At 37.2% G+C, this 12355-nt stretch overlaps 1 protein-coding gene across 3 annotated transcripts in view; it reads right to left on the reverse strand.

Moving 5' to 3' along the window:
• The window catches only part of TRPC6 (transient receptor potential cation channel subfamily C member 6), a 140759-nt gene that overhangs the window by 38267 nt on the left and 90137 nt on the right, over window positions 1-12355 (reverse strand). Inside the window, exons 3-4 of one of the 3 annotated variants that reach the window (XM_025358516.1) lie at window positions 3642-3824; window positions 1030-1194 (exon numbers count right to left, since the gene is read on the reverse strand). The exons of 1 other annotated variant lie outside the window; for it this stretch is intronic. In XM_025358516.1, the coding sequence (XP_025214301.1) occupies window positions 1030-1194; window positions 3642-3824 (348 nt within the window). The remainder of the gene's footprint in view (window positions 1-1029; window positions 1195-3641; window positions 3825-12355) is intronic. One more of the 3 variants, XM_025358517.1, reaches the window with a different exon arrangement.

Here is a 12355-nt window from a genome sequence, read left to right on the forward strand (position 1 = left end):
AACGGTCCTTATATGGCTAAAACACCTAAAATATGACAAAGTAATTAGAAAACAATATGTTAGTAATGGCGATGTTTGTGTTTGCGCCCACATATTACAGATGTTTGAAAATGAATCATGCCCATGTGTAAGCACTGGAAGTAACCCAACTGATAGTTCTTTCTACATAGCACATTAATAGATGGTCCAGCAGACATTTAGCTGCTAAGCTTCAGAATTATTTCAATCTGCCTCTCAGAGTTCAACAGATCCAGAAATGTGGCTTCAAAAACATAAAGAATAGGCTTGTTAGCAATGCAGGACACAAATTTCTCCACTTGTTAACAGAATGATAGGTCAATATTTCTCAAACCTGTCCTGTCACGCTAATGAAAGGCTAGATCCATCTGAACATAGCATTTTTACCAAAGCATGGGTAGATAGCTTTTGCTAAGAAAATAGGCTATTTTTGCTCTCAGGCTCTGGTGTACTTAGTCCCTAATATATATATATATATATTCTTTACTGAAACAAGTATTACACTAGTATTTACATGACTGCCTTTAAGATTTATCTGGTCATATTAGCTAAAATAAATACAAGACAAAACTTTCATCTCAATTTTTTCCAGAGGAGAAACAGAAAAAGTTTTCATCTTTTAGGATGTCATTTGAAATATATGCTCAATGGTACTATGACCTCATTAAGAAATATAAAAGTATATGCATGGATATACATAGAGAAAAGAGTAAAAGGAAATAAACTAATATAGTTACTGAGTTTCCTTTCATACATTAACAGTGGTGATATTACAGGTGAATTTTATCTTTTCCATTTTTTTGTTTCCTATAGCAAACATGTATTATTTTATTATAATAAAAGCAAGAAAATTATTTAAGCCCCAACAGGAGTTATTTTGTAATATTAAAAACAATAAAGATTACTGAAACTCAACTACAATACCTTAAATTTTCACTTTAAAGGTAAGTTTTTACCCCACTTAAGACATTCTTCTAGTAGATAATAGAGGTGTAGGCTTCACATACATACCTTGCTGCATGGAGCAAACCAGTAAATGAGAGCCAGGAAGGGCAGTCCAATGGCAACAGCAAGGACCACAAGGAACTTGACCACCATTGTCTGCTGTCGTAAACCAGAAAGATTCTCATACCAAATGGAGAGAAGTTGCTGTTGGCAGTTTGGATGAGCTACAAACTAGCAGGGAAGTGACAAAACATTTAAGTTTGATTAAAGAAAGGTTCAGCATAAATGATTTTCATGTGTTCTAATATTCCATGCTTTCCAATGAAATATATTGTTAGAATTAAAGAACAAACATAAAACATCAAATTAACAGGCAACAAGCAAATGGGAAAAGGTTCTAACATGTTTGACATAAATTTGAAGATTCCAATTTATCAAGCTTTACCTTTATAACAAACAAGCTTTCTTTCAAAGCACAGAAAAAATTTTAATGGAATATTATAAAAAGATTAATCTACTTTTTATGTATAGCTTTTATGATTATATAGTTTTTTCATCTAGAAAGAGATCACATTAACTCAGTTGCCTAAATACTTTTTTAAAAATATCACCTTTCCTGCATTGACCTACAATGTCACACAGTTAATACTAAATTCCCATTTGTATATGGGTCTGTTTCTGGACTGCCTATTTTATTCTATTGATCTCTCCTTTTATTCTTGTGCCAAAAACTCTTCAATTAAGAAGACTTAAATTTTCAATATTTATTTTTTGAGGGAATCTTTACATTCTCATGTATTTATTTTTACAACTGAAAACATACATATGGCAGAGTTATTTAATATACAAAAAGCAATATCCCAAAATAAAAATTGGTCAAGTTATTAAAAAGTTACAATATTTAATATTGATATTAATATTAAAATATGACAAAGGGCAGGTTACATAAAAGAACTACAAGTGACTCTTAAGGGTGATTAACCTCAAAGATAGTTTGAGCGGTAGGTAGAAAATGGAGTTAAGTCTAAAACAAGATAGAATGTTTATCTACTCAGAATGGTAAAGTTGGATAAAACCCACTGTGGGTGGAAGGAATAAGCCCTGTCACACACTGTTGGTGTTTATGGAAACTGGTACATCATTTCTGAAGGGAAACCTAGCAAATGTTTGGAAACCTAAAAATAAAAATTGACATATTAATTCCACATCTAAGAATTTTTGTTTACAAGTAAAAGTCATGCAAGTAAGCAAGCTATATGAACAAATGTTTACTGTATAAAAAATAAATAAAAATCTAATAACAAAAATCTGAAAATTATAATAAACATCCCTAAATAGTAAACAGATGTGAATATAATGAGATAATAATACAACCTTTAAAAAGATAAAGTGGACATTTATTGACTGTTTTGTAAAGTTGTCCAAGAAAGAAATTTGTGTATAGAAACATAACAATGGTTCATTATTCTCCCTTCAGAACTGGAAAAATTGGGAGGAGACGTTTATACTATTTGAAAACTTACCATAAGCATATGTTACTTTTATTAGAAAAACCTACCTTTAAAAGCTATCTATCTATCTATCTATTTATTTATTTATTTTGAGACAGAGTCTCGCTCTGTCACCCAGCCTGGAGTACAGTGACATGATCTTGGCTCACTGCAACCTCTGCCTCCAGAGTTCAAGTGATCCTCCCACCTCAGCCTCCCTAGTAGCTGAGACTATAGGTGCACACCACCACACCCAGCTAATTTTTGTAGTTTTAGTAGAGACGGGGTTTCACTACGTTGCCTAGGCTGGTCTCCAACTCCTGACGTCAAGTGATCCACTTGCCTCTGCCTCCCAAAGAGCTGGGATTACAGGCATGAGCCATTGTGCCCCGCCAGCTTTTTAAAAGATACCTCACATAATCTAAGAAAGCAGAGAATGGGACCAATGCTTGAAGACAGAGACTAAAAATATTTCACAAATAAAAGTGCAGCTGGTGGAAAGTCTAATGCAGCAAAGAAGGAATTGAAGGCATTATTGGAAAACAGCAAGAAATGGGAAAATGGAATTGAGTGTCAAATAATGATGTTCCTGTCTTATAACAAATGTTTTAGAATTTGGATTCATAAAGTCGTTGTTATATCATTAGCCCAGTCAAAGAAAAGTGGCAATCTCTGTAAGGTTCTACATAAATACGTCTAGATTTTAAAGACGACTGGCATTTAGTGTAGGTAAAGTGCCTCACAATAGATGCTTATGATTTGTTAGAGAATCTGCCTAGTGCAACTGTTAGTTAGAAAATCCCGGCTGGGCTCTGTGGCTCACGCCTGTAATCCCAGCACTTTGGGAGGCCGAGGTGGGCGGATCAGGAGGTCAGGAGTTGGAGACCAGCCTAGGCAAGGTAGTGAAACCCCGTCTCTACTAAAAATACAAAAAATCAGCTGGGCTGTAGTCCCAGCTACTCGGGAGGCTGAGGCAGGAGAATGGCGTGAACCCGGGAGGCAGAGCTTGCAGTGAGCCAAGATCACGCCACTGCACTCCAGCCTGGGCAACAGAGCGAGACTCCGTCTCAAAAAAAAAAAAAAAAAAAAAAGTAAATCCCAGCTCAATCTAAAACTATCAACCCTTTATCCTTATTTAGCACCAACAAGAACCAAAATAATGTAAATAGGCTTCATGCCTGATCTTACTTTTTTTACTTCATATTTAATGGCAAGTTTTAAACGGCTGAGATTTGGGCGACCGTGATCACCACTCTGGAGCGTTTCAACATCCCCATTCAGAATGGCCTCGACTTCTTCAGTGTTTCTGCACAGATCAAGGAGTCCAACAACAAAGTCTTTGCACTGCATTGACAGTTTTTTGTAGTCATTCTGAGAAAGACAAAGCAAAACAAAAGCAATAATGGAGAATAGCACGTTTTACTGTGCTTCAGAGACTTCAGAGACTTGAAGGATTTTACACTTCAGGGAAAACATTCTACTTTTTTTTTCCTTTTTTTTTTTTTTTTTTTTTTTTGAGACAGGGTCTTGCTCTGTCGCCCAGGCTGGAGTGCAGTGGCGCGATCTCGGCTCACTGCAAGCTCCGCCTCCCGGGTTCACGCCGTTCTCCTGCCTCAGCCTCCAGAGTAGCTGGGACTACATGCACCCGCCACCACTTCCGGCTAATTTTTGTATTTTTAGTGGAGACGGGGTTTTACCGTGTTAGCCAGGATGGTCTCGATCTCCTGACCTCATGATCGCCCGCCTTGGCCTCCCAAAAGTGCTAGGATTACAGGCGTGAGCCACTGCGCCAGAGAAACATTCCATTTTTGTTTTACTGTTCATTTATCATATTTATCATATTTCAATTGCAGTTTCTGCTGACCTCTAAAATATTTTAGCACATGAAGATTTTCTTCATACCCTCAAAAAGGAAATTTATCTAAAGCATAATCAAAGTTATTTAAAAAGGAGTATGCTGGCCAGGTGTGGTGGCTCCCGCCTGTAATCCCCTCACTTTGGGAGGCTGAAGTGGGTGGATCGCTTGAGCCCAGAAGTTGGAGACCAGCCTGAGCAACACAGCAAAACCCTGTCTCTAAGCATCAGGAGATATACCTAATGTAAATGATGAGTTAATTGGTGCAGCACACCAACATGGCACATGTATACATATGTAACAAACCTGCACGTTGTGCACATGTACCCTAGAACTTAAAGTATAATTTTAAAAAAATACAGAAAAAATTAGCCATGAGTGGTGGTGTGTTCCTGTAGTCCCAGCTACTCAGGAGGCTGAGATGGGAGGATCACCTGGGCAGGTCGAGGCTGCAGTGATCCATGATTGTGCCACTGCCACTCCAGCCTGGGCAACAAAGCGAGACCCTGTCTCAGAAAAAAAAAAAAAAATATGGTGTACCAAACTCACCTGTTGATTCAGAAGAAATAAAAAATAACCAACTTTTTCCACAGCATGATCATAGGATCTTTGCATATATCATCTCCTTCATGGGCACAACTTCATCAGTTAGGCATGCAATATACATTTAACAGGTCTTTGGAAGACCTTGTAAACTGTCTTAGTAAACTTGAGAAGCATAGAACATTTGGAAAGTTTCCAGAGAAGAGCAAGTACATGTCTATTTAACAGATTTTAACTGAAGAACTTTATATGGCAGGCACAGGGTCAAAAGATGAAATCTAGACATAGAGTCTGCAATTTAAGACTCATCTCTTTGGAGAAAAGAAAGTTTAATGAAACACTGTTGTAGTTTTGTAGTTTGTTGCTGATGATCTAATACTCTATTGGGAAGACTTATATCGTGCAGGTCACATTCAGATTACCATAAACTCATGTCCTGCTTCTATATGACATCATTTTACATCTTCATTCATGCCTTTCTAATATTTCCTCCCTCTATTTTCTTACACGAAGACCACCTATAACCAAATGCTAATCAAGAAAGCCTATTAGCAGGGGTGTTCAATCTTTTGGCTTCCCTGGGCCACATTGGAAGAAGAATTGTCTTGGGCTACACTTAAAATACACTAACACTAATGATAGCTGATGAACTTAAAAAATTTTCACAAAGAAATCTCACAATGTTTTTAGAAAATTTACAAATTTGTGTTGAGCTGCGTTCAAAACCATCCTGGGCCTCATGTTCAACCCACATGTCCCTGGGGTGTGGGTTGGACAAGCTTGAGCTAGAGCTTGTTGTATTGCAGGTGGATGGTATTATCTCATTTAATCTTTACAATTGCTCAGGTTGAATTGTGTGTCCAAAATCATGCAGCTAGTAAGCACTAAAATCAAGCTTTAAACCTAAATCTTCTTGGCCCCAAGCCTTTTGCCTTTGGGATAATGCCACTTTATCTCTCTTATTTGTAGAGTGCTTTTCTACTTTGATTTTTGAAACAACTGAGGGGGCAAGCAGAGCAAATACTGTTACCATTTTGCACATGAAAAAACTAAGGTTCTCACACAGCTTCAATGACAGACTTTTCTCTTAAACCCAGCGCTGTAGATTTCAAGTTAGTTGTCTCCTCTTCCTGAAACCAGGGTGTTATAGGATGAAAAGATTTCTTTGGAAAGATCCAGAGAAATATATGTGATTCTGGATGTCAGTCAATAAGGCCATATTTCGGGGGTGTCTGTATGGAGAACAGCTTAATACTAGGTATGTGTAAGGTACCTACTTGGGCTCCTTTCTGTAAATCATGCCAAAAGTGAATATCAGTGCAGTTTAGTAACTGCTAAACAGGCTACAATTTGCTAAAATGCAGGTCCAAAAAGATTCCAGAAAAGCAAATTAATAAAGCAAATTGTGTCTTACTTGAGAATATCTAGCTGAGAATGGCTCAAAATACTTATAAACAGACGTCTAGGCAGATAGTATATAGAGTGTTACGAGGAAATGGCTTTGCCCATTTTATAAAATAGTCTGTTAGGGCCATGGGGACAAACTCTTAGACACGGAGGTACATATCTGTCTGTGTCCACTATACTATAGTAGTTACGACTTGGTAGCTTAGAGCTGGATATATGTAATCAAATCCCAACTCTTTTACTTATGAGCTATATGACCTTTAATAAGTCAGAAGCAGTCTATCAGGTAGGGGTTCTTATTACTCTCATTTTACAGATAAGAACAGTGAGGTTTAGTGAGATTAAATAAGTATTAAAGAGATTATGCATGCCAAGGACTTAGCATGGTTGTGAGCATTTAGCAAGCATTCGATAAAGTGTAACTACTTTACATCATCACAGAGAAGATCTGAAAACAGGCCATCTCTTGACATTCAAAACATACCATGGAGCTAAGACAAAATTTAATGCACCTGGCTTCTCTGGACTGTAGAGTTCAAGTATAGTGAATTCTTAGTCCTTTTAAAAGCAACAAAGTAATTGTCAAAATCAGTGCTCTCTAGAATTCTAAGAAAGCTCAGATATATTTAGATATTGGAAAAGAACGTATGATCTTACAAATGTAGGTAACACTTTTTTAAAGCAGAAACCACATGGACTGAAAAAGTAAAGTGCAAGAGTTTTGTGGTATTTAATACCTTAATCTATAAATTTTTGTCCAATTCATCACTAATTCCTAAGACATTTTCTTAAGCAAAAATACCTATTGAAAAAGGAGAGGGAGAAAGAAAGAATAAGACTATGATTTCAGAAATATGCACTTTTTCTACTTGGGAAATCATTTATAAATATTTTCCTATTTTAAGTTATTGACATTACTATTAATTCATATTTTCAGTAACTGACATGTAAGCTCACTCAAATACAACGTTGGTGGTAGTTCATTAGCTAGAATGCAGCACTATGATGTTGGTTCCGTGAGAGGAAAAGTGAAGTTGGTGGGTTAACTTAATTCTGGGTCATGTCTTTGGATCACACACCTACACCGTACATTCATTAATCAAGATATGGGTGCCTACCTATTAACCTTTGAAAAGTTGAAAAGAGATAACTCATAGTGGGCTAATGAAACACAGTTTAGAAACTACAAAAAAATACCCCTGTTAAAATGATCATTTCGAAAGTTCCTCTTAGCTGGATTTTAAATAATAAATGTTATGATTTGTGATTTTAATCTCTGGCTCTTCTTTCTATATAAAGAATGAAGTTTACTTCATAGAAATTAACAGGGTAGAGAAAAATGTGTGCCTTGATTCTCAGTAATCTACTATGTGGGCTTTGGAGATGGCAGACCTGGGTTTGAAACTTACTAGCTATGTGACTTTAGATAAATGATGTAATCTCTTAAAGCTTCTAACCCTCATGTTTAAAAAGGGAATAATATTAGTACCCATGAATTAGGGTTGCTGTGAAGATTTTACAAGACAATGAATGCCAACATCCTGGCACAGGGTAGTGCAGATCAATGGTAATTATAATTATTACTGTCTTCATTATTTCACAAACAGTATCTAGCTCTTTGCAGTCCCCATCACAAAGCTATGCTATCAAATATCAAGTCATGTTGGAATTCCTGGATATCATCTGCAAACGTTGGAAATAAAACAATTATTCATGTATTTTCACAACAAATAGTTTATGCACAGCACTGTGATAGACACCACTCTCTTACTAAGATGGGAGTTTGTAAAATGAGATTATATATGTGAAGAGTAAGCATATTAGTCCCTTCCTCTTTCTCAGTCAGCAACAGAGGCACTGACACTCAAGAACTACCTGAGACTGGGTGATTTATAAAAAAGAGAGGTCTAATTGGCTTATGGTTCTATGGGCTATACAGGCTTCTGCTTCTGGAGAGGCCTCAGGAAACTTACAATCATGGCAGAAGGCAAAGGGGAAGCAAGCACCTTCTCCACGTGGCAGCAGGAGAGAGACAGAGTGAAGGGGGAAGTGCCACACACTTCACACACATCAAATTTCATGAGAACTCACTAGCATGAGAATAGCATGAGGAAAATCCATCCCCATGACGCAGTCATCTCCCACCAGGCCCTTCCTCCAATTAGACATGAGATTTGGGCAGGGACACAAATCCAAACCATATCAGTAATATGAGTGTATAATACTATGATATATACAGTGTTGCATTGGCCAGCCATGCTTCTTGGGACCAAGTGTAACTCTGGGGCTGGCTTGCTCCTCAGGATAAATGTCACCAGATGGCACACTGATCATGGAGCTCTGTGGTGATGATTAACAAGCATTTATAAAGCATCTACTATGTGGGATTCTGAGGATATAAAAGTTAATCAGGCACTATTCTATAGAAAAGGTAAAAAGAAATGGAATACAATTTCAAAACAAGAATTGAAGAAAAACATTTTCCTAGATATGTCAGGATTTTTCTATTGATTGTTGCCATCAGCAGTGGCTGCTTAGTTAATATAGTGTTTGGTTATATACACTTAGCATAATGTCTGATTAGCTTTCACTCTTGCCTTTGCATAAGAATTTTCAGGTCCCATTGAAGCTACGAAGCTTGGAGAGCAGCGATGAAGGTAAAGAGTTTCAGGGGCTGGGGTTGCTCTTCAAGCAAACTGTTGCACTTAACTCCCTCCCTAACTGTTGACTTGTCACAGACCTACAGTCCTATGAGAATGAGATTTTCTCTGCCCATCTGTTTCAAACTACAATAGGACATTCAAAGACAATAACACACATACACACACACACACCCATATCACTTTATTGCATTTATTGGTTTATGTTTCTGCCTCTCTTGAATAGACTCAATATCCTTCAAGACAAGGATTATATCTTACTCACCTTTGAATCCTCCCAACCTAGCATGGTGTGAAGTACATAGTAGGTAAGCAACACATTTTGCTAACTGATGTAACGAAAGGAACATAGCTGAGTAGAAAGCATACCTGGATTTGAATTTCTGCCCTGCCACTTAAATAACTATATGACCTTGAAAAGGTTATTTCATTTGCTGGCCTTCTCCTAATTTCACGTCATTATGGACAACTTAAATTTTGCTATAGCATAGAGTGTAAATAACAGAATAATTCATAAAGCTCAGCTAAGGTACACTTTCTTCTTCCTCTTTGGTCAGGATCCAAGCTCTCTTCTTCTGGAGCTGTGATTCTGCCTCACAGACTATTTTGCATGTGACACCCTTTGTCACCCTGTTAAGGTCTGATAACAGTCACATCATCTTTGTCCCAACAAAAAGTACTTTTGAAAGCAGCCATTTTCTTGGAGGATAGTTATCTTTGAAACAATGCCAGGCATTTTTTGAATATTATACACATAGCAACAGTTTAAAAACAGATACGGCGGGAGCTTCTCTACCCTTCCTCTTTCTCAGAGTCAGCAGCAGAGGCATCTGGAGGGCCATGTGCACATCCCTGCGCAGACCTCTAGGAAGATGTAAAGGAGCTGGAAGACCTCCAGAAAAGCTCTCTATCCAGAATGACAGAGAAGAGGACGATTCCTGCTGTATAAAAGAGGGGATTTTTTTCCCCTTTTAAATTTTTATTTTAAGTTCTGGGATACAGGTGCAGAACGTACAGGTTTGTTACATAGTTATATATGTGCCATGGTGGTTTGCTGCACCTACCCACCTGTCATCTAGGTTTTAAGCCCCGCATGCATTAGGTATTTGTCCTAATGCTCTCCCTCCCATTGTCCCCCACCCTCTGACAAGCCCCAAAAGAGAGGATTTTTAAGGGGAACAAAAGGAAACCTTGTGTGTCACTACAAAGACACAAACCTAAAAGGTAAATAGGTTCAAAAAAAGAGGGAATTAGAGACGTAAGTCATAGACACATACTGAGAACTAAAAAGAAATTAAGATTGCTGGGGAATGTATTGGTGGACAAGACCATCCCTGGTATTGATCTCCTTGTCTTTAAGTCTGTTATCCCTTATTTGAATGAAAACTCAAGTCAAGGAGAAAAACCAAGAGCTTTTGCTGTCCTTCTTTGGTATCAAAACCAGTCAAAGTTTTGGGTTTTCTGTTTTTTACTGACTGTGTGTGTGTTGCCAAAATTGTCTTAACCCAATTTTAAGCTTAAGATGGCTGAGGTCTCATGCTACCAAAACCTAAAACTATTTATAAAGATTCAGTATAAAAATTGAATTTGAATGGGTAAAAATATTTATTATATTTCCCCAGTTTCTTTTAAAACCTGCAACTCCCCAACATCTCTTGGTTTTCTTCTTGTTCCTGTGGCTCCACCTAATTGTTAGATTTCTCTGCTGAGGTCTGGTGTCACCTCTGCTTGGAACCAGCTATACATGTGGTGATATGAGTAACAAAAAATTTAGGCTTAGAAGGTTCAAGGCACAGGATAAAACTGCCTCGGAAACCCAGTAACATCTCCCATGGTCTCTTTTGTTAATGGACTATGGGTTATTGTAGTAGGAGACAGTTTGGAAGGTGCTTAGAAAAGCAAGCTATATATTGGAGCTTATAAAATCTTTAAGAAAAGTCTCATTCTCTGACTGTCATAAAATAGATGAATCGTCTTCACACAGAGGTACATGAATACTTTCCAAGGAGCTGTAGAATATGGACAAATTTTAGGGAATCAATTTGCAGATCTTCCGCTTTCCTAAAATGGATTTCCTTGAAAATGCATCTTTGGCTCACCCACCCACCCATGTAGCAAACAAAAGAGAGTCCCCCTTTAAACAACAGACAGTCCCCCTTGTATAGTATCCAGGTACTATAAACCCTGAAGGGTTTCCTGTATTTCCCTGAATAAATACACACTTCTGCTGAAGATGAAGCTTAGTGATAGAAATGCAGCACCTTGGCTCATGTTGGGATGTTCTGATTTCAGATGGCGAGTGCAGGGTGGAGACAGAAACAAAGGCCATTTTTAATGACTTTTCCCCTTCATTTGCCAACAATTGTCAAAGAATGAACACTTCTTGAGTGAGAGTCCAGAAAGAGATAGGCAAAGACAGCATCGGTAGGGAATACCGAATACCAAACAATGCTTTGTCAAGTATTGAAATGTAAATGATTCCTTATATTATTCTTAATATCTTTCAGATGTATCATTGGCTAGAAAAGAAAAGTATCTCAAACAGGTAAGGCAGAAAAGCTTAGTGAGAGTGATTCTTTTAAATGTGACTTGGAATGGTTTACAGAACTCAAAATTTTTACACGAAAATGGTCAAAATCCATGGATGAAATTTTATGTGATTTCTTTCTGATTTAGAATTTTAATCCAGTAAAATTGTTATCCAATCATATCTAGAAATATTTATTCCTACTATTTATCCTCTTTTAATTTTATTCCATAAAATCTTTAATAGTTTATATATCCTATTAACAAAGACTAAAATAACATACCGGCTGCCATACCAACTAATTTTTAGCTACATATACATAAATATATATAAATTGTGTATATATACATATTTTATATTGTGTATATATATACACACACATTTTTCTTTCCTTAAATATATAGCAAAAGCGTGAACATGATTAATACCACTAAAAAATACATCCAATAAGAATTGTGTCACATAGTTAAAATTTATCTTTCAAAAAAAAATTTTTTTTTTTTTGACACAGAGTCTCATTCTGTTACCCAGACTGGAGTGTGGTGGCACGATATCAGTTCACTGCAACCTCTGCCTCCCAGGTTCAAGCGATTATCCTGCCTCAGCCTCCTGCGTAGCTGGGATTACAGGTGCGCGCCACCATGCCCAGCTAATTTTTTCGTATTTTTAGTAGAGACAGGTTTCACCATGTTGGTCAGGCTGGTCTCAAACTCCTGACCACGTGATCCACCCGCCTCAGCCTCCCAAAGTGCAGGGATTACAGGCATGAGCCACTGCGCTTGGCCCATATTAATTAATTTTAACAACTGGGTTTATTTTTGTAGTTTTTGATCTAATATGCTAATAGATATAATGACAACTCTTTCCAGAGTATTTTCAATATCCAGAGCCTTTTAGCAAGAGGAAATGA

This window comes from Theropithecus gelada, chromosome 14 (genome assembly GCF_003255815.1).
Source record: "Theropithecus gelada isolate Dixy chromosome 14, Tgel_1.0, whole genome shotgun sequence".
Lineage (NCBI taxonomy): Eukaryota > Metazoa > Chordata > Mammalia > Primates > Cercopithecidae > Theropithecus > Theropithecus gelada.